The 26688-nt window shown below is 38.8% G+C and overlaps 1 protein-coding gene across 1 annotated transcript in view; it reads left to right on the forward strand.

The window, feature by feature from the left end:
* Positions 1–124: 124 nt before the first annotated feature.
* Positions 125–26688, forward strand: part of KIAA1328 (KIAA1328 ortholog) — a 172651-nt gene continuing 146087 nt past the window's right edge. Inside the window, exons 1-5 of the mRNA XM_058827295.1 lie at positions 125–202; positions 4704–4739; positions 6765–6904; positions 10609–10703; positions 18881–18996. Coding sequence (XP_058683278.1) covers positions 151–202; positions 4704–4739; positions 6765–6904; positions 10609–10703; positions 18881–18996 — 439 coding nt within the window. The 5' untranslated portion in view covers positions 125–150. The remainder of the gene's footprint in view (positions 203–4703; positions 4740–6764; positions 6905–10608; positions 10704–18880; positions 18997–26688) is intronic.

Consider the following 26688-nt stretch of genomic DNA (forward strand, 5'->3'; position numbering starts at 1 on the left):
CCTGTCGGCTCATGGCGGCGGCCAGCGCTCAGAGGACTACGATTCCCGGCATGCCCCGTACCCTTCCGCGTGCCTCTGGCGCAGACAGCCAATGGGCTGCGAGAGCCGGGGGGGCGGTGGGGGTATGCAGGGAGTGGCGGCTCTTTCAAGATGGCGGCGGCGGCCGCCGGTGTGGCTGGAGGTGCTCGCTGGGGCCGGGGCTGTATCCTTGCCTGGGGTTCTGTGTGAGGGGACAGCGGCGGGAGGGGCTGCCAGGGGTGTTCGGGGCGGTCTGTCGGGGGGTTTGGCGTGGAGCCGATGCGGCGCCGTGGGTCGGGTAGGGTTATGTGGCTGTGACAGAGGCTATGGGGGGGCTCCGCTGGCGAGTGTGGGGGAAGGCTTGGCCTGGGGAGAGGGATTGCGTATGTGCCTGTTCGTAGGGGGTACGCGCAATTTCAAAGCAAAAGTGACCTGGGAGAGAAGGGAGGGTCGTAAGTCCTCTTCAGTATTACCCAGCTGTGAAATCCGGGGGAAAGTAAATATATTGGAAATGGGGAAAATGCGTTCTGCTTATGGGAACTTGTAAGGAAATCAATAGAGAGAATGAGGTTGTACAGCCTGGAGAAAAGGAGGCTCAAGAGTGACCCCATCACACTCTTACAACTGCCTGACAGGAGGTTGGTTGTAGCTGGGTGGCGGTCGGGCTCTTCTCCGAGGTGACAAGTGACAGGACAAGAGGACACAGTCTTAAGTTGCTCCAGGAGAGGTTTAGGTTGGTCATTAGAAAGCATTCGTTCACACAAAAGGTGATTGGGCATTGGAATGGGCTGCCCAGGGAGGTAGTGGAGTCACCATCTCTGGAGGTGTTCAAGGAAAGATTGGACCCAGCACTCAGTGGTTGACATGGTGGTGTCCAGTCATAGGTTGGACTTGATGATCTCTGAGGTCTTTTCCAGCCTTGCTGATTCTGTGATTCTTTGAAACTGAGGCTAGAAACTGAGCAGGGAAGATATGTGTCTTTTTTATCTGGCACCTAAGCTTGGCTACAAGCTTGGCTACTTTTGGGTGAGCCTGTGTGGGACTTGGTTGGCTCTGTTTGTGAGGGATGAGTGTGAGGTTGGGGTGGTTTCATCTACAGAGGACCTGCAGGCTGCTGTGGGAGACTACGTGGGGCTGGACACGTAGATGGAGTGGGTGGTGGCTGTGGTGTTGGAAGCTCAGCCTGTACAAGCCTGGCTAGGGAGAGATGTGCTCATGGGGCTCAGAGGAGCAAGAGCTGCTGTTGCTGTTTGGGCTTGTGTGGCTGAGTTGGAAGCTCAGTGAAGTCATTGGGGTAGAACTGACAGTCTGGCCTGGTGGAAATTTAGAAGCTGACAATTTAGTTCCAGTTATGAGGGGCTTGAGGCATTGCTGTTAGTCAGACTGGGAGTGGGATTTCAGCATTGACTGGAGGTGATTGGAAAGAATATGTGTATATGCTCTTTTATTTATGTTTGACTGCATACCCACGAGGGCAGTGTGCAAGTGAAACGGGCTAACCATTGCATGACCTGTTTAAGGAGCACATCAGTACGATTTCACAGTTGTGTAAAGTAAAAAAGATTGTCTACAACTTTTTCTGTGCTCTGAGTAGGATGAAGGTGTGTGGCACATATTGGATTTATTGCCACACTGTCACTACTCTACTCAGTTGTGGAAGTATTGATGCAATTGCATTGACAGTCTATTTTTATCAGTTAACAGGTTGTTTCCCATCACTCAATATGGTTTCTTGAGCCCAGCAGTGGCCTCATGCATCATTTCCATTCTACATGTGTTGGTGAATAGGCAGTGTTGCCTCTCATCTTGGAAAAGTTTACATTCTTAGAAAAGCACATGGCACGACTTAAAAATAATGGTAGTGTATGGTTTCAAAAAAAGAGGAGCAGCTGGGGAATTTGGTAGATTGGCTTAATACATATGGAAAATTGAAGTTCTCTCCATCAACGTTGAATCACCTCAGCGCAGCAAGGCAGGTTGTATAGGTAAGCTCTACCCAGGTGTTGAGTTTCTCCAGTGCCTCTCTCTGCTGTTGCAGTGCACTTCAGCTGTGGTGGTGCAAGGTTTATAATACTACACCTGCCTTACTGGCAGTCTTGAGAGGCACGTGGCAGTGGATTAATATTAAAAGCTTGATGCTGGTGCTATCTCCAGTCTGTTACTCTGAGTCAAGGACATTGCTTATGAATCAGCCTCTGAGTCATTGTGATTTTCAGTCCAGCTGACTGAGGTAGCCTGCTCTAACTTTGAGTTGTTCTAATACACTGGGCTGCAATGGTTCACCAGGAAAGTTGTCCTGGTAGCCGGGGGAGTAATAGCGACAACTTCGGCTAGTTTTGCATCCTGCTATTAGGAATTTATCCACAACAGCTGGCAATACCAGAGGCACACTCTAAAAGCAGGATGTTGTTTAGAAAGATGATTTTATTTCCTACAGCCATGTGTTTACACGTGGATTAACTGTATGTCAGTTGAGTAGGAACTGCCTGTGCAGAAGTTTGTTGTTTCCTGAAGCAGTGTGAGCTGAACATACACTTCTCAGTACCCTGCAGCTTGCTGTTGTGGTTGTGCTGACGCAGCTGTTTGGGCTGGGCTGTGATCCAGACTCGGATTTTTGATCCACCTTGGTGCTTTTTGAGAAGAGGGTACGCACAGTGCCTTCCTCGTGGAGTTTGTTCTTCCTCGCCTTGTTTGTGCTATGCCCCCACAGTGTGTTCTGGCAGCTGGAGATGGCAGGCTGCAGCTCACAAGTGAGATCAGAAATGCTCTCTGTGTTTGTAGAGGGAGCTGGCTTTGCCAGCAGTACTCACTGAATGTGTTTTTAAACTGGTGTGAGGCTGGTGAGTGATAATTGTTTACAAGTGATAAAGTATATCAACAGGATCATAAGTGAGCCTGTGATTGGGCCCTTTCAGTATGACAAGTACCAGTTGTGTGATGGACAGTGGGTGTTGATTGAAGTTGCTATCCACAGGGGGAAACTCCTAGACTTTTCCTAATTTTCTCCACTGTGTGGTAATTTACTAAATTAAGTTTTTGAGATGGTGCTATCAGAATTCAACTTTAGTTAAGGCAAGAGTTTGTATAGGGTCATTGAAATATTTTCACAATTTTACTTGTCAGAATGTAGCTGCAAAACCTTAAATGTATTTATTTGTTAACACTACAGAAATTAGATAATTGAGTTAATTGGCCAGCCATGAAACGTTGAGGATGGTAAAGGAGTATAAATAAAAGATAGTGGAGGAGAATTTTGTGCTGCGTGCTTTTGTTTTCCACTTTAGTATTGCCCTGTTTTCAGCTGGAATAGAGTTAATTTTTTTCCTTGTGTTTTGTGTTTAGCATGAGGATAATGCTGGTAACATGCTGATGTTTTGGATGTTGCTCAGCAGTGCTTACCCAAAAACATGGACTTGAGCGACCCATGCTCTGCCAGTGGAGGGGATCATGTCCAGGAGAGCTGACCCAAACTGGCCAAAGGGAGATTCCAGAACAGAACATCATGTCCAGTACATAAGCTGGGGAGTGTTGGCTGGGAGCTGCCAGTTCCTGCTGGGAAAAGGGCTGGGCATTGCTCAGTGAGCAGCTGTACTGTGCATCACTTGTTTCTTTCGGGTTTTAATTCTCTCTCCCTCTTCCCTTTATGTTGCAGTTAGTATTATTATCCTATTTTTTTTTTGTTTGTTTGTTTGTTTTTTGTTTCAGTTATTAAGCTTTTCTTATCTCTACCTATGAGGTTTACTGTTTCTCTCTGATTTTCCTCCCCACTTGGGGCAGGGAGGTGGACAGGGAGTGGCTGTGTGGTACTGAGTTGCTGGCTGGGATTAAGGCACAAGTATGTTAGTTATTTATGTGGGAATAACAATCTTTATGTTCAGCTAAATGAAATTGCTCCTTTAAGGAAGACAGTATGATTTATACCCTTCCCTGAATTATATTGAGTCCTATTTTTAGTGTCTTTTAGGAGGCAGGGATTCGCGCTCAGTGACTGCTAATAGTCACAGTGACTACTAACAGCACAAAAAATACGGTGCTGTGTTGTTTTTGATTTTAAAGGGTTTTCTGTGGTCAAGTAATTCAATAGTTAAACCTCTGGGATATTTGAAAGTTCTTGAAACTTCTTAAAAAAAATCAGTCCTCAGGCTTTTATGCATTACTCATCATGTGATGATCAGATGAGAATGACCAGTTTGAAACCTTTCGCATTTTTCCTCATTTATGTTTCTTGGAATGTATTGCCTAAAATGGATTTCACTGTAGTTATCAATAAACACTGTTTCAGAATTTGCTTTCCCTACACATTAAGATGTTCCCTATATAACAATAAACTGTTTAAATAAATATTATTATTCATTACATTATGATGTAAGATAATGTTCATTATCTTAGTAATTGTTCTTGTAACTGTGGCTGGTCCTTGGGATCTTTTGCTGAGGTGACTTCTAAGGTAATCTTGACAGGCTGAAAGTTAATACACAGTGAAGAAGGAATAAGACCTTTTGTTTTAGCAATCTCTGATGTTTCTTTCCTAATCAAGTTTTCCTTGCTTTTCTTCCTCCCAAAATGTTGACTGTTTATTTGTCAACAGCTGTGTAAAATTAAGAGACCAAATGCTTCTTTTTACAGTCTTGTTTAAAGAGCCAAGTGTGCACTCTTTTTATTTCCTTTAACAAAGTCACATGCAGCTTCTGATGAAGAAGATCCACTGATATCTGTTTCAGGTATGACCTTCTAATAGACAGAAACAAAGGTTTTTTCCTGTGGATGATAAAATTTTCAGTGTCTTTTCATGTATGTGGTTTGTGTACATAAGTATGTGTAAGGTAGAAAGTCATCATAAGTTGTAATGGGACATATATGATTATAGCAAAGGATTTATGTTCTGCTGCTTAGATAAGCATACTGTATAAGATGAACAGTTCCAGGGGAGTTGTTTCTGTTGCAGGTACAGCATGGCTTTATCCAATTTATAAGGCAAGCTGAATTTTTAATGTGGTCTCCAAGGAATGTTGAAGCATTAGAAGTGTTAGGTCTTTTGTAAATTTTGAAGATATCAGTTGAAATGAAGATTCATTGTGTAGAGATAAAGCAATTATTTTTTTTTATTAGTTCTTTTGACCTTGATTTACTGAGTGCATACTTGTGTAAATTGCTGGGGAAAAGATGGATGTTCTTAGTTCCCCTTCAGAGTTCTCTTACTTGTTTTCAAACACAGCTCTTAAAGTGACACAAGGTCCTGGACACATATCTGAGGATGGTTAACTCTAGACTGAAATTGTGTACATGTCATGTCGCACTGTATTAGGAACGGCAAAGCAGTACAACCTAGACTCTCTAGCTGAGTGTCACAAGAGAGCAAGTTTTATTATTCCAGATCTTTTATAGACAGGTCTGAGGAGGTCCGGAAAGGTAAAACTGTAATTGGTCATTAAACCAACACATCACCATTATTGGACAATTGGGTGCATCACCCCTTGACTGTTTCTTACAAGTAAACAACAAGGATCCAAACAACACCTGCAAGGGTTGTTTTCCTTCACTGTTTGGATTTCTCCTTATGATTTCTCAGGCCAGTCTGAGAAAGTTATGTGACTTGGTTTCACACAGGCTCTGCCTGCTTTCAGCATCCACAGTGTCATCCAACAGTTATAAGTTTTGAAGAATTGTACTTTTTACGTTTGGGGTAGCATGGTTTACTGGCCAAACATCTCTGTTGAACTCTGTTGAACAAAACACATACAGAGATTTCTAAGCCAGGTGATACTGGACTGTCTTTGTCTGTCTTTCTTCTGAAAGAAGGCAGTGATCCTAAATAATGGAAATTGAGTCACTCTGCGAAGTTTTCTACCACTTCTGAGGAAGAGAATTTTAGGACCATTGTTTCCCCTTGTGTACAAGCATGGAGATACTAGAGTTTATAATATAGTTCTTTCACTTGAATTGCTGGTACACTTCTGAAATTAATTGCCCAAATAAATGTAATCAATCTGTTAGTATGAAGTTAATATTTTTTGTTCAAAACTTTTTGCACTTCTGAATAGTCAAAATCAAACCTTAAGGCTGTACCAAGTAACTGTAGGCTTTAATCTGGCCCTGGCAGGTTTTAGTGTTAATGTCGGTGTTGGCACTTTGTAATTGCAGCATCAGGATTTTCAGTGCTTTCATGTTCTTACCATTTGTAGAGGTGATATAATTCTAATTATGGCAGAAAGTGTTTGACAGATGATCTGTGGAGTATGCCTTGCAATGTTGCCTTACTCATATGCCTGGTTCTTGAAAGGAACAAAGAGCTTGAGTATCAGTAGGTTGGCTGTGTAACAGAAAATGTGGTATTTTATTATGAGTGGCACTTTTAAAGGCTTTACTCATGGCTGGTTCCTTACTGACTATGGGTATCAAAGAAACTCAGTGTTATGCTTTTGTGTCTTAATCAAACAGAGTTTATTTGCACCGAGCTTCAATCTGAAAACATAATGTGCATTTCAGAATTTATGAAATGTTCATTGTGACTGGGTGTGCTTCACTACCATGCACCTCTTTTTCTGCTGATGCATTCATCTTAATGAAGTTTTGTATGGAGTAAGAGGCTAGGGGGAACTGCAGACATATTCCTGAGGTACTCATTCTTTTCCAAGAAAGGAGCTGCTAAGGCAAGGTTGCCTTTGTGGAAGTTTGGTTATACAAGGCAATACTAGGGCCCCTTTTGACTTTATAATCTACATGTTCTGCTTGTCTTTTATTTACAGGAGTGTCTACAAAAGGAAATTTAAGAACAAGGTGTTTGCCAAAATATCCAACAGGTCAAACTGAACTAAAGGTGCCTGTAGCTGTTGCTTCTGTTTCCATGGATCCTGATAGAGGTACAGGAGGTCTGACAGGGCAGCAGGTCAGTAAAGGCAAATTTTTCTTCCTCTTAAGATTCCACATAGTAGAAAAGATGGTTGAAAATTCTTAGATTGAAAACATTTAAAGTTTTAGTGTAGTTATTTTTACAGTCTCTTAGACTTTTTGCCTGTTTTACATGGTCACTTTCTATCAGAAATTATCACCTGAAGAGAATAAAGGCTGAATGTGCTAATTTGTGTAAGTGGGGCTATGTAAAACAGATTATTTATATTTCTATGTGTGTGTTTGTACTGAGACAGTGCATGTAGCCCTAGGTAGTGCCTAATCTACACTTTACTGGCTCAACATGCAAGAAGTTTTGTTCAGTTTATTAATTTTCATTTTTCTACTTACCTCATTTAGAAATAAAAAGAGTAAAAACTTACTTTAGGGACCTTTTTTCTGTGCCTGCTCATGTTAGAAGGGTAAAAACACTTTTTGTTTTTGATAGTAAAAGTTCAAAATGCATTTGAGCAGTAGAAATAGCTTTGTCATTTGATGTCAGCTGCTTTGAATTTTGTGGTCTCCTCCTGTGAGACTAGGTGATGTTTTTCCTACAGTTCTTGCATTAGAAATTCCAAAGCAGCGGGGTTTCCTTTGGAAGGTTATTCTGTATTGTGATAGATGCTGTGATGTTTAGAAATCTGTTGAGAGATGCCATTTTTCTAACATGGTTTGTGTAGTACAATGACTGTGTAAGTCATTTGGGTACTGTTGAGTCTCTTGCCTAGCAGTCGTCTTGGGCCAGCCTGTAAATCACTGGGGTTTGGCATCCTCCCACTTGCAGGCAGGATCTAAAACCTTTGACTGCTTCTGCATTGCTGTTTTATTATCATGCAGTTAAATCTTGTTCTTCATCTACAATGTCCTTCTCTGCCTTCTGTGTACTGAGTAACTGCTGTGTGCCACACATGTAGGTTCAAATCTCTAATGTGAAGACAGGTTGTTCAATTCTTGTTGCTTTGACAGTGTCATTGCCCTTTGAATCTTTCAGCATGACATGTGACCAGTTATTAAACTAGTATTAATTTTTACGGTTTTGCCTGGACTTGTTTATTTCCCTTTCTCTGATTATTAGTACTTGCTTTTAGAGGCTAGTATGTACCTCTACTTTACAAATGATGCTGTTAAGTGGCATGCAGATAAATTCCACAAATAGCCCCCATTATGCAGAGTCTTTATGTAGAAGCATCTCTTCATAAGTATCTACAAGCCTGCTGCCTCACAGATGCTTTCATGTGTCACATTAAAATCTGTTTTGTTGAATGGTGCATTGATTGCGTTACTTGTTGTCTAGAGTTTTTACTCCTTTTTTGTGGAAATGGGTTTTGGTGTCCTCTTTTTTTTTAAATATAATGCCTGATACGTGTAATCTTAATTGGTTACTTGTGCTTTTGTATTATTGACTACATGATATGTTCAAAGCTATGCTTCTTTTTTGTCTTTTTAAACCTCCTGTTTTTTGCTTACCTTAACTGAATTCTCATGGAAACTTTGTACTCAGAAGACAAGGTCTGAGTAGTTGAAACAAACAGAACAAATGTTTCTACTTGTTACTGAAGAAGAACTTCTTTTGTATGGAATTTTCATCAACAACACAACTTACTTTCTTCAAAGTATTGTGTGCATGTCTAGGGAGAGCTGATGGCTTTGCTATGACAGGGTCATAGAATGGATTGGGTTGAATGGGACCCTAAAGATCATCCAGTCCAGCCCCCCTGCCATGGGCAGGGGCACTTTCCACTAGTGCAGGCTTCTCAGTGTCTCATCCAGCCTGCCCTTAACATAATTCTGAGTAAAACACTCCTGGCTGGAGTAGGTGAGCTGCTGTGGTCCTTTCTGTGATTCTGTATGATTTTGTCATGCAGTTGTCACTTTCCAAGGTGTGGAGAGTATCTTTCCACTACTGAGTTCCAAAATTGTCTTCTGTCCTGAGCTGTGTAGAAAGGACAGAAATCTGGGAAAAGGAGACAAAACAGCCTTGGCCTTTGCCTCCTTTGTGATCTTCTTTTGATGGTTGAGCTATTGCTGTGTATTGTTCCACAGCTTCATTTTGATGTGTGTTATGGTGCAAGTCTGCCTCTGAGCATTTCTTGTGTATGAGCTATGCTTACCTGTAGGGGATAGGAAAAACTGTTTTTCCTCTTCATCCCGCAAAGGTCTGTCTGACAGTACGTACATCAGTTTGGGTAGTTGTTTTAGAGACCTTCTGTTAAAATCTCTTTCACTAATGCGTTCAAGCTTCATTCTCCTTTTTGATAATTCTAACTTTCCATTTTTCTTAAAGAAGTTCCATCATCTGCCTGCTTAAAAAAAAATAAATTCATACATTTTTGCATGGGAGGTGAAATTCCTTCAACCGTACGTTTAGTTGAATTCAGTCAAGTTAGACATTCTCTCTTCATGTGTGACACATGTTTGGGAAGAAAACTGAAATCAAATGCCCCTTGAAAAGTGCTGAAATTTGCCTTGTGAAATTCTTTCATTCCTGAGGAGAATACACTGAAGTTAAAATGAAGGGTCATGTAGGTATAACAAGAGTGTGTGGAAATATAACCTCTCTTGGTAGTGGACATTCTTCTTTAATTGTTTTTAAGATGCTGTTCAAGAGGCAATTAGGTAAGCAGGAAAGGGGTCACTTCCACTCTGGTGTGTAGATCAGCTGCTGTTACTGATAATGAGAGAAACCCAGTGTTTGCTTTATATTCCTTTATGCACTATTGTGTTGACTTGGCCAAACTGCAAGGCATCTGGTGGCATTCTTTTATCTCATGTAAAGCACTGCATGCACTTGGCAGGGTTTGTAAAAGTACAGACTGAAACTCCTTCAGATTGAGTGAACATACAGAAACTTGCCAAAATCCTGGACAGAACATCATGGTTCTGTTGCTGCGTTTATCTTCGGGTTCGTATTTCATGCTTACCACTAGCATTGCAGAACTGAATACCCCATCACGGGGATTTTTGGTGACAAAAGCCCAGCTTGAAACTGTTCCCTGCGTGTGAACAGCCGGAGTCGGGAATGCCGGGCAGCAGAGTGCCCTCTGGTGGCTACAGGTGGAAAGTGCAGCGGTTCTCTGCGTTCCCGGGGACGCGTGACGGATCTGAAGTGCTCAGCCCTGCTACAGCCTTCTTTTGACAAGTGTTATTTAAAAAAAGTAGCAAATAAGCCATTAAAACCCAGCAGTAGCCAGTGAAGGTGTGTGCTTTTCTCTGTATTAGAAAAATGAAATAAGGGAATTACTCTCTGCTAACAATATTTTGCTGTTTTGTATGCTTTGGTCATAAATGCTAAGGCAGCACTTTTTTTTTTCTTACTCCCTGTGATATGATCCTAATATGATAAAGTTCGAAGTTGGATTTGGATATTGCTGCACTAGATTTCCAAGTCATGAGAACCTACTCCTCTTTATGTGGTATGAATCAAGGAATAGTGCATGTCTTAAAACTTTACCTAGCATGTTTTTAGCATTGAAGCTAGCAGTTTGCATTTGAATCACAAATCTCTTAAAATAATTCTTCACAATTTGGTAATTTGTTTCATTGAAATGTACTTACATTTTAAAAAAATATGAATTTTATTTCCAGTTGGAATTGATCTACTTTCAGCTTCTAATTATTAGGTCCTGAAATGCTTTTAATAGCTTATGAAATATTTGTTGTCTTTTAAACAGTACATGCTAAGATGTAACTTTAAATTTTCAGGGCAATAATGAAGGAAGAATGAAGAGTGCTTCTTTAAAGGATTTGTGTCCTGAGGACAAGAGACGCATTGCAAACTTAATTAAAGAGCTTGCCAGGTAAGAAGAAGCATCACCTGAAAATGCATTAAGTTTAAAGAGAGTTGTTTCTCTAATTAACATCAAGCAATGTAGAACTGCATTAAAAACCTGCATATTTGCACAAGGTAATTTTTCTTCCTGGAAGAGGTATATGGAAGAGGCTTTGCTTCCTCTGAATATATATTTAAAATAGAGGCCAAAATTTCATGACCAGCAGTACTTCATCTGTAATAACCTAATGACAGGGCTAGGATTTTGTTTGTGGTGTGTATCAAGTGCTATAAATAAACACATTCTGCTTTTGGAAATGACAGACTTTGTTGCTATGAAACTTTGTAGTGCTTATTGTTTGGCAGAGGTATGTTTTTACATGGAAGGCCACATTAAAGGTGCCTTGCTAATCTTGTGTCTGAAACATGTTGATAGATCTGCTTGTGTAATTTTTAGTTATCTAGTCAGACTTCTTGCTTCCCTTAATTTCTTCAGATTCTACCTATTCCTTGAAAGGAGAGGTATCAATAGAGCAAGTTTCTCAGCTTTAGCAAAAGTCTTTTTCTTCACTTCATTCCAGTGCTAGTTACATTCTCAAAGGTAAAGGAGGTAAAAATGAGCTTGAATTAAAGTGAGGAAATCTTTGTCCTACTGTTTGTCCCTAACACCTCAGAATGTCTGGAAATCTTACATTTCTTACAGTGGCTGTAAAAGTGAGGAGGAGCACATGGGCCTTTGGCAGGCTTTGCTGTATCCATGGGGAAGCTCTTGTGAGATGATCCCAGGTCCTTTGGGCTAAAAGTTATTATACAAAAAATTTTTAATGACAAAGTTTTTCTAGAACAAAATGTGGGTTCTCTGGTAATAATTAAATGTTTTTTGACATAGATCCCTTATGTCTGTGCAATAATTGGCAGGAATTACTGTTCTTTTTCATTTTATATAGGAAAATTTGGAAAATTAGAGAAATTAAGTGACTTGCTCAAGGTCATGCAATAACTCCCCGGTGCAGCTAGGGATATTTTCTGTCTGATTATCCTTATCCAGTGGACCATTTTACCTGCTAATAATTTGAACTAATACAGAATTTCTTGCTGTACAGTATTTTAGTAATTTCTGAAGTTCTTCATGCTTGCAACTCTATTTTATCACGCCTTGTGTTAGAAAATGTATAGTTAAGACTGTCATAAAGAGTAGATTGGTGGGAACCCTGGTTACAAATTGTCAGATGTTGGAGCTATTCGGACACTGTTGCCACTGTTGATATATTGAGGTATATTCTAATATTAAAAGAAGCCTTTTATTACATTGTTCCTCATAATACACTGCTCCCTAGTGAATAGTAGTACAGTAATTCATTCAAGCATGGGATTCTTCTTAAATCTCAGATGCTGTGATTTTTCCCTGAGGACAGTTTGATATTTCTGCCTGACATTTCTTTGAAGAAAAATAGAAGGTGCAGCAACATTAATTTTGAAAAGTAAAATTAGTGGAACACTATTATTTTATACTTAGTTCTCTTTTATTTTTAAACCTAATCATATTTTTATTGGATGTAATTAAAAGTCCTTTGCAGAGTAATAGGGAAGTTGAACTTTAATTCCGCTCACCTCGTCACTTTTTTAAAACTCTCCATAATTTTCATCCTTAGTTGTGCAATGATAGAGAGTTTTTACAAGCAGTAGAACATTCTTTGCTACTTTACTAAGAAAAAGAAACAACAGAACGTTGAAAGTTTTACAGAAACACTGTCCTGCAGTAAATACTTGGAATAATAAAGGTCTCACTTGGGCAGTACCTCACTGTTCCTTGCCTTGCTACAATTTATGAGTGATAGTTAAGGCTAATTTGTGCATGTTTGTTGCAGGATAGTCACCAGAAATAGACTGGTCAATCAGCAGCTGCATGAAGGCTCTTGTAAAGTGGTAAAATTCTGTTTGTATGGAAGCCAGTTGCAAAATATGGTTGATTCTTGGGGCTTGAATTTCAGCCAGGTCTTGCTTGAGCAGTTCAGGGTAGTGGTCTTTCCCCAGCTTCTGTGACTGCTGAAGGAGAGAGCTCTCCTTATCTTCCTCTTCCTATTTTTGGCTTCTTTTCCTCCAATTCTCACTCCCATTGTTAATTTGCTGAGGGGGTCAGACTTTGTCTTGGTATGAGTAGAGTCTGTTGCTGGCAACATTAATATCATTTCCTCTGGAAAAAAAAAAAAGAAAAAAAGAGGAGCTTCTGGGCTGTAAAGATCTGCTGCTGGGGATTCCAGTGGCTGATATCACTGTAGCTGTTCAGAATTTTACAGAATTGGATTTTGAGACAGGGACTAAAGAAAGGATCCAGCTGTATTCTTTGTAATCCTCCTTTCTAGGCTAAATGATTGTAATTTTTTTGATCTGTGCTGCCTCCTGTAAATCTAACCATTATCTTGCCCTTCTTTGAATGTATCCTTTTAAGGTGAAATGAGAGTGGCAGACTGGAGACAAAGTTTAAAATACTTGAATGTTGCAAATTTGAGCTTTTAAATTTATTTAAAAATTTAAATAAAAATTAATTTGTCAGCAGATTCTTTTAAAATTGCTTTTGTAGAGGAATTTCTGAGAAGAATGAATCATGCCCATGAATGCCAAAATGCTTTTTGAGTAAGTGGGGTATTCTTGAGTGTGATCAATCATTATTTTCTAAGACAACCAGTGTGGCACCTTCACAATTTCAGTAGGGTCCTCCTGGTGTGGTGGTGAAAGCGGCACATTAAGAGCAAATTTTATCTCTCCTATAAGCAAAGTCCTTTCAAAGGAAGCAAGGAGGACTCAGAGCTTTTATTCCTGCAGGCTGCTCCTGAAGCAGTCATCAGCTTATGTAATGAAATGAGCAGTGACATGGTGAAGACACAGAAAGATTCTTATGCTTGTACTCACTGCCAGTGTCAGGACACATTAAACTCTTCTGAGAAGGAGCAGCACAGGGTCCTCTGGGATGTAGCTAGTTGGCTGTTGAACATTGAGGACTTGCTAGACACCACACTGAGAATGATTATGAAGTATTCTAGAGTGAAATACTGTGAATGATATGCAGATTTTGAGAGCTCTCTCTGTCTTGGCGTTTGGCTGAATAGAGAGGATCATAACTCCTTAACAGAGAGAGTGAATGTGTGTGTGCTTGGAAGTGTTCATTTCACTCCTAACTGATATATAGTGACAGTTGTGTGACTGTGGGGCTCCTAGTATGATAGGTACATCATAAATACTTCTTTCTCCCCTGATCACAGATACGTGTACAGCTCACATAGGAAGTTTGCCTTTTGTCTGAGCAGAGGCATTGACTAAGTGATGTAGAATGGTTCATGAGAGTTTAGTTTTTGTTTTTAGTGGCGAAAATTGGTATCTAATTTTGCATTCTTACTTTCTTCAAATAAGATAAACTTGGAGAAAACTGTCTTCCTGTTGTCTTTGCAGGCAAATCTTCAAAAGTAATTTAGGTAGAAAGGTATCATAGTGCCCTTATGCACCCTTATTGCACCTTATGCAATCATGGAAGTGATTTCCCTTTCCAAACAAGACAGAAGATGGTTTTTGCTATTACATTAATGTTGTTCTGGCTAAGATCACTGGCATGCCCAGAATGACTTGTAACTGGCAGCTACTAAAACAGCCTTTAGACAACCCTTTATCCCTTATTGAGAAAATGCTTCCCTCTTCCCAAGACCCTGGATTCCTAAACTCTTTGTAGGGTACTAGCAGTTTGGGATACTAGTGTTTTCTACTGTCTTTGATATGAAGCTGAAATTGACCAACTAAAATTGAAATTTTCTAACAAAAGGTGAAAATGGGCATCAAAACAGAACATTGATTTGTTTACAGAACTGGAAACCATTGCAGAGGTTTCAGTAAAGCTCTTACAGTGTTTATCTGCTGTTTTTTCTTCCAGTCCTTAAGATCTTTGAAGGAAAACTTCCCCATGGTTTGTTACAGATCTTGTATATTTGGCCTCTTGTGTTGCCTTTTCTCCTGGGTTACACTACTTCATATTTAACCAAATTGTTACCTGGCTTTAACATCAAAATCTTCTCTTTTTTCATGTGTTACTTTAGGAGCAATTTTGTGCTGCAATTTTCTTAATTGGTCAGGCAGTGAGACTGCAAATGAGATATCCCTAAGCTTTTCTGGAAATTACTTTGTGTTGATAGGTAAAGCATGCCAGGATTATTGTATCACCAATCACACTTACTTTCTGTGCTTAAAAAGTCATTTGTAGCTATAAATTCATGCTGTGAAATCTAGTTTTGTATTTTGCAGGTTGCATATCATAAAATTTATCCATTGTGTAGCAATTTCAATTAGGATTTGGGCCCATAGAGTTTTTTTATTTTTTATTTTTCTAATGTGTACAAACTGCCTGTGATGCTTGAGTAAAATGTACCAGGTTTGTGAACCCTGATCCTTGGATGAAAATTCTATTTCTTCCTTTCCTCCCCCTGTTCCCCTACCTACTCCATGGAGGTCTTCCCTGTTCCAAATGCTATTATTCTTTGCCTGGAATTTAAAACTTGTAGTTTTCAAGAATGGTCATCAAACTATTTTCATCTTTGCTAGCCCGTTGGCAGACTAATACCATATTGGTGTTTACTAAAAGATGATTGTTCCCAAGGAGTGTAGGACTGATCAGTGAAACTCCCAGTGTCTATATCGCTATATGTTTTTTTGTTTAGTGTGTCTTCTATCTCAACTAGCTGAGTGGCAATGTTCTTATTGCATTTCAGATTCCTCTTGGTAAAAGCTCATTTTTAAAAAATTTAAAAAATAGAAGATGCTGCTTTTAATTTGCCTTTTCAATTCTGCCTTCCGTCAGAAAGAGCTGAGTTCTGTCCCTAGTGTAGAGTTGATGTATTATCATGGCTCTTTCTTGTGCATGTCAGTTTTTCATTAAACAAATAAAACTTGAAGTGCTGTTGACTTGTGCACTGCTTCAGAAATTCCACCTGGAGAGCATCAGTCCTGCTTACTCAGTGGAATGAGTCAGTGTCATCAGCAAACTCCTTGCTCGATTCCTTCTTTAGATCAGACTGAAATAGTGGTATCAGCAGTGGACCTGGGAGCACACAATAATAATTGGAACTGGTGAATTAGGAATTAATTTTAACTCTAAGGTGGATGTCCTAGGAGGGCTTTTTGTCAATACATTTGCATTACGAGTTTTTCTAAAGAGGGTTCTGTAAAATAAAATTATTTATTTAAATGCATCTAGAATTATATAGGCTTTGAACTGTTTAATATAAAAGAAATCTTGAACAAAGATGGTGCACAACCTATGGCACAAGGTAGGTGAATGTGAATTGCATGCAAGAAAATGTTGCAGACACTAAACGGAAGGAATAGTTCCACTGATTCATCATCTTTGCTCGCAGCTTGCAGTCGCCTGTTTGATCCTGGAAGCAAGAACAATGGAGCTGGATACCAGCATGTTGCTCAGTGGAGCAGTTGAGCCCTTTGTAGTTGTGCCTTCATTCTTTCACTGCTCTTTTCTGACCCAAGTGGATGAACAGAGGGTGAAAATACTTTTGAGGAGTGTTATATGAGCCTTGTAATGTTTTTGCACAGCAACAGTGAAGTCCTCCATAGTTCTGCTAAAATCATCTGTTCTTTACTGCCAGAAGGCAAAGAAATAAGTTTATAAAAAAACCAAAACAACTCATCGAGCTATTTATAGGAAGTGACATAAATCCAGCATAATCTGATTACATTCTTGTATTCCTTTTCTCTAACTTCCTTTTGCCACCTCCTGTGAGTAACCGTCTTTTGTATCTTGCCTGCCCTTTATGGGCTGTCTCCTGCTTTGTGATACAGAAACACACTGCCACATTTCTTCTGAGATCACTTACTGTTCTCAGTCATTTACTGCGGAAGATATGTGGCACAATATATTCATGTGTCTGGGAGTGTGACAGCTTGCTGTGATATGTGTTAAATACAAACACAGCACGTGAATGTGATGCACACTGATACAAGCAACAAATCACAGAATCTAGAGATGAGTAAAGCCTGCTAGGTTTCATCTGATTTTTCTAGAGCTCTGTTCTTTCATACCTTTTTTCTTATACTGTTGTTCAGTTTCAGTGTTGTTGGGTGCCAGCATAGCGCTATGTTTGTTGCCCCAAACTCTCTTCTCGTGCAGCATCACTCCTGCAAGTTACTGAGAAAGTTTCCTTCCTTTCATAGAATTCTGGAGATGGTACTTGTTCTCTCTTTCCAGTTCCCTGCCCTGCTCTTGTTTCATGCGCATCTTTCATCCACGTGGTCATTAGGTTCTTGATTGTGGTTTTCTGGTTAACTTTTTTTTTTGTGTGTGTTTTTGCATCTTTCACTGATTATGTGAAGGAAGGTCATATGTGCTGTAGTCATTTAGGTGGTTTCATTGGACTCAAAGGAAACAAATGGGCCATGCTTAGATATGAAAGCCTCTATCTGCAGCCTGTGGCAAATGTGCTGTAGCTGTTACTGCAAGGATGCGTGGTGGATATTCCTCAAGTTTGTTGTCTGCTTAGCTAAGTAGTGCAGAGCTGTTGATGTGGGTCCAGAGTTTATACACGTAGCTCCCTTTACCACCTTTCTTTAATGCTGTGTGAACAACCCTTTTGACAGCCTGTGAGTGGAGGGGAAGGGACCTAGGAACAGGCTGACCTCATCACATCTTCCTAGGCTGGGCCCAAGGTTTTAAATGAGACCTTAAGGGAATGATTTTCTACTAAATCTGTGTCTTCTTTTCCCTCTACTTTAGAAACTTTACAATTAATAGTTTGATCCAAGCTTTCAAACCTCCCTAATTTAAAGAATTTGATTATATGGTACCTGTTGTTTGTCTCCTTCTAGGTTTGTAGAGAAAAAGTGTGAGTTTCGGTATTATTTCCAACTTCATGCAGTCTGCTTGAGCTGGTGTGGGAAGGGCTGTGGATTGATCTTGGAGTTGGGGAATACTGCTTGTCTGTAATTCACTCCAGGGGAGTGACCCAGTTGTGGTATTTATGACTTTTACACTGGAAGATCAAAACGAATCTGTGCCCTCTTAAGGGAAACAGTGATACCAAATGTATGGCTCAGTCCTTGAATGAAACATTCTGTTAAGAATATTTGTCTAATGGGACGAGTGGAAGACTTAGTCTAATACTTATATATATATATATATTTCATTTTTTCCTCCTCTTTCCTATTCCTATAAGATTTTTCTACTTTAAGGAAGTTAAAATTGGAGTTTTCTGAAAGTTCTATTGCTTTGGTCTCCTGTCACCTGTGTTGTGGCAGCTGTTTCATCATCATAAAAGACTGAACTTTAAGAGCCTTCAGCAACAGAAATTGCCTAAGTGCAGAGCAATAATATTTATTAGTCTAAGCTCATCACTTAATATTTTTGTGTAGCTTTTAAAGAACCATGATTTCCAAGCAACATTTTTTAGTATAGTTACAGGATCATCTATGCATAATGATCTTCTTGCCTACGTGATACCAGAATAATTGTTTTTACAGCCTGCTCTTGAGGTGCAGAATAAATGATCATTGTAAGGCTTTCTCCCATTGTCATCTTTTAATCTTGATCCAATTATTTACACTGAGCAGCAAGATACAGGGTGCCGTGCCCCAGACAGAAAGGAAAATTTACTCCTGCAGCTTGATATTTGAAAATCCTCAGAAAAGGACAAACTGTTTTGTTTGGAGAAAGCTAACAAGAAAAATGATTCTTTCATGGACTCATATTTGACCAGTAAAGGTGAAAGAAGGATTAGTTTATAGATTAAGAACAGAAAAGTTTTCCAGAATTTTCTTCCTGTCGTGTCAGCTAAGCTCTCCCATCTGAGTTTTCTGTCTTCATGTCCTAGGTTTGTAAGTATCCCAGTGAATCTTCATTATGACTGCAGTGAATTAGACTGGAGAAACCTGATTGTGGGTTCAGGCCCTAATTTTGTTATTCCATGCTGCCCATTAATGTCCATGTGCTCTAGTTAGACCAGTGTTTTTGAAAAAGAAAAAGATGTATTGCATAAAGTCATATGCATTTTCCTGTGTAATATATTAAAATAAACATTGTTAGGAACTAATGTTAAACTGCTTAAGAGCTTAAGGGTGGAGAGGATGTTATTCATTTACCTGCAAAGTGGTGGAGGAGCTGGAAGTTAGGCACTGTGGTTATGGGCATATATTTAATTTTTCTCAAATGCTTTTCAGGATAAGTGAAGAAAAAGAGGTGACGGAAGAACGGCTGAAAGCTGAGCAGGAGTCGTTTGAGAAGAAGATCAGACAGCTAGAGGAGCAGAATGAACTTATCATCAAGGAAAGGGAAGATATCCTTTAAAAATATGTGCAATGGCTCACTAAAAAAGTGAAGTACAGAGAAATAATTGTTCTAATTTATGGCATAGAACAAATCTGCATGTGCTGCCATTCAAAAGCAATCAGAGAGATGGCTTGTCAGCATGTGACACTGGTTCATTTGAGCTTAAACTGCCATCCAGCTGTTCCTGTGATGTTGTTTTGCTATGAAATAGATATTTGTCAACTAAAAAATGACAATAAGGAATTTACACATTAAAATATGATTATAGATTTTTTTTTTTTTTTAGAATTCTGTTAGGTGGTTGTAATTTAGGTCTAAAATTTGCATGGTATTCCATTTCTCTCCATGTCCAGAGAAAGGGAATCTACACTAAATGGGTATAAATTAAATATATGTACTAGGAGGTTTGGTTAGCTTAGACTTTTTGTTAGGTGTAGGGTTTGTTTGTATATAAAAACAGCAGATTCCCTTTTCTTTCTGACTGTGACTTGCATTTATTTAAGTTGTGTAGGCTTAGTCCCAATCCTGGAATATCACATGCAAAGTTGCTATTGCAAGAATTGCAGTTTTCTTTTCTGGAGTGTGACAGACCTTTACAAAATTCTCTTGTTCGTTTCTCTTCCAGATCTCTGATATTGATGCTTTGTTGTTAAATTTCTCAGAGGGCTAAGGATTGGCTGCAGTGGGATAGGGAAGAGACAGGGCTGCAATAACAGGAAAAGCAAATAGTGTGTGATTCACTGGGAGCTGCATTGCCAGTAGAGAGGATAGTAACGTTGTTTTAAAAAGCATGATGGAACCCAGTGTGTGCAGTATTGTTGTCAGTCCTAAGCCATCCTTTGTTCAAGTTAAAAATGAAGTTATGACAAAAAGAGGCTATTTAAGCTATAGGCCAGTGTTGTAACAGAAATAGAGATAATTCAGAAACTTAAACATGAATTTAGAGGAGGATTCTGGAAAATTTTGGTAATCCTATTTCACAGTTTAGCACTGGGAGGCTTACCAAAAACAGTGCTTTCTTTATGATGGAACTTGCTTGGCTTAGGAAAGGCATTCAGTGATGTGTGGTCTCTTGTCAGGAGAGCATTGTCTCCGATGACCTAGAACATCCCTTGTAGGACACTGGCACTTATTTTTCTGGTAAGAATTGTGTCTGTTTGTCCTAAATAATATGTACATCAACAAACTTACCTATCTGTGAACTGTTACTGGAAAATATTAGGTTTGGGATATTTCAGGAGTCATTGGATGTGACAAAGCTCTTTGACATTTATTTCACTGAAGCCAGTATTTTATTGTACATTACTGTGTATTCAGTATTCTCATGAATGTGGGTGGGATGCATGTTCCTGATTTTCTGTTATTTATCCACACAAAGCTTTCATTAATTCACATGAAGTTTATTTGGCTAGTGAAAATAGCATGCTTGCTTTTTTTTGTTTTGCTGTTTGGGGTTTTTTCCCTTTTTTTCTTTACCAGTAATAGATTGCACAAGCATGAATACTTTTCCAGAAGTCTGGTAGACATGGCAGAAGGTTAATGCATGCAATTTTACACTTCATAAAACTCTGTAAAACCTAGATATATAAAACAAGGTTATAATTTAAAACAATGTAATTTTAACTGCAGCAATACTTGCCTATCATACATGAATGATTCAAGATCTTCAGTGTAACTCTGATCAGTTAATTTTTTAAAGCTTGTTGCAGAGACAAGGAATAGTAGAAATGACTTGCTGAGGCTGAATACAGATTACGGCTGTTTCAAGAACAGCAACTTGAAAGTCTTTAAGTTCTTCTGGATTGTAGTGTCCATGTACAAATAAGATATCAAGGATCTAACACCATAAGAAAAAAATTCCAAGTCTTCTAAAATAAATTTTACCTTTTTTCTCCCCACCCCCCCATGTAGCTAATTTATTCTCTACAAGATAACCTTCTTTACTGCAGTATTTATAAGTACCCTGCAGTAATAAATTAGTGCTTGTGATATAACTGCAGCTATCCAGCAAAGTGCAGTTTCACCTTAGTAAGGGTTTCGTTCACTTAGCACGGGGACTCTGTGGGTTTTTTTCAGCAACACATATTTTTGTTGTTTCGTTTTTTTCCTTGAGATTCTTGCAGGAGGAGTGTTGTTTGGTCCTTGAAATCCCTGCTTTGAGGAAAATCCATCCTTATTTTGTTGCGGTTGAGTTTTTACTCCTGAGAAACCCTGAAAACCCCTCTGTTGAAATTTGCTGCTGATGGACTATGACAGAAGCTTTGAGGGAAAGGAGATGGGTGGAATGCCATGATCTCACTATGAAACTTTGAGTAACTTTCCTACCTTTAAATTACAGCATCTGTCTGCTGCCCAAGCTCACATTTGCTTTGGAGCTGCTCAGTGCTGTCTGGGTAGGGAACAACAACAACTAAAATTTTAATGAGATTTGGAAGTCAGTTCTACCCTTCCTTAGCAGGTGAAAATTGAGAACTTAGTACTAGGTCATGCTGTTAATGGAGAACAACAGTGAGGAACATGCTGTGAGCCCTGGAAAGTGGTGGAGGAGTCGGAAATCAGGCACTGTGGTTAGGGGCATGTATTTCATTTTTCTCAAATTCTTTTCAGGATAAGTGAAGAAAAAGAGGTGATGGAAGAATGGCTGAAAGCTGAGCAGCCTATTGGCAGGGTTGTCAGTTTCTTAGTATCACAGAATTAAGAAAAATTAGAGATTTCAAGTAGTCAGCTGGTCTACACCTTCTTGCTAAAGCACTATTTAGGCCTATCATATTATCTTATAATTTGGTCAAAAGTAGCTGTTTTGGCTTGGATTGTTTCATGACATTCACAGTTCAGACTGACTTTTAAAAGAAACTTTATCCAAAGTGTTTAAAGCAAAGTGTTCCAAAACCAAAACAGGATCAAAACTTTTTTTTTATAATAAACTCTTTTGCTTATAATAAACTGGAAAGTTCTAGTGCTGCTGTTCTTAGAAGATGTGGCACTTAGTGGTGTTCAGGTATGCATGCTGGGATTACATCTCTTGCTGTTCTTACTAAAATTTGCCCTGGATAATCCAGCAACAGCTGCTCACACTCTTTTGATACCTTCCCCAGTGAAAGCATCTTAAAACTATGAAGATGATAAAGTGGTGGGGAAAAATATCACTTTCTGAAAGTGAAGTTGACATAAAATATAAAGAGGAAAAATGTAAAAGGCGTGTGTATTGGGAAAGGGAGTTCTAGAACGTGTCTGTAAAGGAACAGGAAAAGGAACTTGGGCTGGATGAGACGGATGTGAAAGCAACGAAGGCCTGTGACTGATGGGCTCAGAAATGTTTGGGATAAGCAGTCAGGGTTAATAAGAGCTGAGATGGTGGCAGGTGACCTAGGATCAGTCACACAATTGTAAGGCAGCTGGTGCAAGCAGGGATGTGTCTGTTTAGGGTATTCAAGCACCCTCTAAACTTTTGAAATGGAATTTGGGACTAAGCTCATGTGAGAAGAATTGCCATATGTAACTTCCTGTGGTGTCTTCTACAGCACCTACTCTTGGTATTCGTGTTCTCTTTGCTGCTGTATGGTGACTAAACTGCTTCTGGTGGCAGTCTAGATTCTGGCATTGGCTTTGGAGTGTGTGACTTGCAGCTTCCTTGTTCTTATTTGTGTTATTTCATTTGAATTTTCACAGTAAGGGATGAGCAGTGTGCACCAGGTTATGCACTTAGACTACTTGTGCAGCATATTTTTCCTCTTTTACTAGGAGCTGCTAATAGAAAAGCTTTTGGTTTTCCTTTCTTTTTCTTCCTGATTATTTTCAGGCACCTATTATTAATTTAGGCCCCAAATGTAATCTAAAATTTAACAATCAGGAAAATATCCTTTGTAAGATGTCCTAATACTGTCATGATACATGTATTAGGAAAAAAAAATTATAATGAAATTATTAAGAAACAAGTACTACTGATATTTGATAGCTCAAAGAAATTATGTTGTGTTCTTTAGCTTTTCTTGTTATCACCATTAGGGATTTTTTTTCATGTAAATTTGATGTTGTTTCATAAATGAAGAAAAAGCAGCTGAAACATTTCTGTGAAGACTTATTAATAGGTGAAGAGGATACTTCCTTAAAAAAAATTTAAAATTAGTTATTGAATTCTAAGCTCTGCTTAAATTATTATTACATAGACAAACAATAGGCAAATAAAGGAAAGAAGAGATTCTGTTTATTACAAACTTCTCTTTTTTGTAGATTTAAACTAGTCAACTGTTTTGGTATATATTTGGAATGTACCTGGGTTACTAAAGCTTTTTATTGGAATTATTTTCTGACTGAACATAGACTTACAAGATGGTTTGACTCTGAAATATTATCTAGGTCCAACCCCTGGACAGGGACACCTCCCATTAGACCATGTTGCTGAAGACCCAGCCAAATCCAGACAACAAATCCTGTATGATTTACATGGTTAGTCTTAAAATTGATCACAGACTCTGTTTACATATGTCCTTAATATTATAGAACTACTTAATTAGTTAGTTTTGCATGCAGTTAACATGAATATTAATTTAACTAAAACAGTTCGTTTGCTTATAGTGCTAGTGAGACATAGAATATTAATTTGCTGGAAGAATAATGAGCTCTATAAGCATTATCTAGAGAATTCAATGAAATGCTTTTAGTTTTGCCATAGTACTGTTCATTACATAAGTCTTGCATGCATAAATTAGGACCACTTACATATTTTCTCCTTTTCTTATCTTACTGTGTTAATGTAAAATTAGTAGTATTTTTTAGAGGAAAGAGTGACTGGCTTCCTTAATGCAAAGAACAAAATGATAGAAAAAGGAGATATCATAGTGCAGAATTTACTTGCTTGTTCTGCCTTATTTTCCCTATAATTTTAAATCTTGATCTTTTGAAAATATGAGTACTTCTGCTTCCTTTCCTGTTTTAATCAGACCCACAAGTTGTCATTGCAGTCGAGGGAGCAGAGGTGGTCTTGCACAGCAGGGCTTTGGCCATGTGTTTTGTTGGATGTGTGGTTGGAGTGTCCTGCGTGGCAGATTTATGGTCAGCTTCCCTGAGGCTGCTGTTGGCAAGGGGACAGTCTGCACTCAGAATGACAGCACAGTGTCAGGGGGAGGTGGGGTATGGATATTAAAACTGGAGTTAAGCATCTATAGATGAAAATAAGTCCCTTTCTGTACTCCCACCCCTTACCCCCTGGGGGAAAAAAAAAAAGGCAAGAAGAAAATTTCTGTATAAAGGCAAATTTGCCATTTGTAGAAAGCTTGTGCTTTTGAAATTCAGGCTATTTATTTGAAACTCAGCAACAGTTTTAGAGATTAACTTTGGCTAAGTCTGTTCCTGATGGTATGGTTTCTGACAAGTTATGAACTGAGGGTTTGAAATGACCATCATTATTTTTCTTTTATTTCTTAACTTGGCTCCTTCAGCTTATCATTTAAAGTTTTTTCCCTTTCTATTTTTCATATGTGGATGCATACTATATATCTTCTTGTGCATCATAATTTGTTTGAAGGTGTGTGAGGAGAATGGAAAATTAGTATTTTGCTCCTTTCTTCCATTTTATCCAACTACTTTACTCTTTGAAGGTGTTTCTCTTACTGCTATTTCAGGTATCCTACCAGTAAATGTTTCTAAGCAACCATTGTGGTCTGTTGAAAAAAAGCTGCACTTATTAAAAAGTCCCTGAATATTTATATGCTATTCTGTAACTGCAGTATTGGCTAAATAATGTATGTATTTACGAACTTAAATGTAGAAGAATCAGTCAAGGACTATTGGGTAAATAAGATATTTTGAATTTTTCATGAACTTTTAAACTAAAACAAGGTGAAACATATTGTAATGTTGAGTATTCAAATGGATCAATGACTGTAGATTTATTTGAAGCTTTTTTTGCTTAATCCTGGTAAGTGCCTTGTAGCACAATCTAGCAACACTGTCCGTGTTATGAAAGTATCCAGAATCAGCAGGCAGCATCTAAGTAGTCAACAGCAGCCTCTGTAGAATATGAGCCAGATAGGATTTTTGCCCTAAAACTCTGCACTAAGTGGTGCAGGATTGTCAGTGAGATGGTACTCACATCTATGTGAAATGCGTATTTCTATGCGTAGAAATACAGCTGTGGAAAGGGAGAAGTGTAGTTGCTCTGTGTTTTATACCAAGGGTGGAGTGATGTTCTGTGTCTGTCTGTGTGAAGTGGAGAGGTTCCCACCCAACAGCTCTTGTATAGAATTTTGGAGTTCTCCTGAGGTGAGTGTTGAGGGCTATTAGCATTCTCTCCTCTGCCATGTTTCATGATGTTTTTACATTGTGGTCATCTGTACCTGGTACTAGATACTTGATGATTTTGAAAGTAAGAGCTGGAGTTCTGCACTGCCAGATTGTTGATACCTGCTATATGCTTCCCAGACAAGATGTCCCAGTTCTGGGTATCTGAAGCTCAGATTTATGATATTATCTATACTAACTGTGTGGTGGGCATGTCAGAACTAGATATGATGATGGGCTGCCCCTGTCTAAACTAAACAGGAGACACCTGTCATTGGAAATGCACCTTCACCCATGGCAATCTCTTATATCAATGTCAGGCATTTTAAGAGAAAAAAGTGAAGTAGTTCAAGTAAAAAAAATAAAAAAATAGTCTCTGTAGGAGTCAGGCTGGTCAGTTTAAGTGTCTCAGGTGAAAGACAGATCTTTCTGCTTTTTCCAGATACTTAAACTGACCAGGCTACTTATCTGACTGAATTTGACCCCTGATTCTGTGGTTATTGCTGAAACATTTGGCTTTAGGCATGTGAGCTTTCAAAGTGATGTTTGAGTTAAATTTTTTCTTTATGACATTTTGTTCGTTTGGAAACAAAGACTGAAATCTTTTAAAAGGAGGCACAAATGGGAAAATGAGATCATTAATTGTTGAAGCTGGTACTGTAACAAATTGACTAGAAATGTGGATTCAGAGAAATTGATGTACTTTATCCTTCTAAACTAAATGAATTCTCCATCTGCTTCAGCTTCTCAACTATAATGAGGACGTAGGGCTGACTCCGCTATTGGTTTCTGTCTTTCTGCACTATTTTGGAAAGTTTAAACATTTCTTGCATAATTAAATACACTTTCAATAAATCAATCTCATAATAATTGTTGTTCAGGAGAGTTCATTATTCAGTTCAGTCTTTTAAATTACTGTTCTTCTTTAAAGGATTCTTCTGACGTAATGGCTTCTTCTAAATCCATTTGCCATGCTCTGGCTTGTAATTACTTTAGATTTGAAGAATAAAATGAATGGCTTTATTATTAATCAGTAACAAATTTGTCTTACTGTTTTTAGAGTGGCCTTCACTCATGAAGTAGTTTTAATGGTCTAGATAGCAAAACACTTCATACCTCTCATTCAACAGAGATTTAGTGAAAGCAATCAGATCGTTTTGTGGGGTTTTTTTCTTCCATCTCTCTCCCATCAAACATTTGTCACAGTGACTGTCATCATGTGTTTGCTGTTGTATTCTGTGAGCTGCTGGCTCCCTGAAAACCTTGTTTTGCTGCCTGGTTTTAGATCGGAAATTTTTCAGGCTGGCCTAGGCTTTATTTTTGCCTTGTGGTGTGGGGAGTACATTGCACTTAAGCATAGCATTAATGTTGGATTTTATGGTGGACATTGGCCTTTAAGAACTTTGTCACTGTTCGAATA

This window comes from Poecile atricapillus, chromosome Z (genome assembly GCF_030490865.1).
Source record: "Poecile atricapillus isolate bPoeAtr1 chromosome Z, bPoeAtr1.hap1, whole genome shotgun sequence".
NCBI lineage: Eukaryota > Metazoa > Chordata > Aves > Passeriformes > Paridae > Poecile > Poecile atricapillus.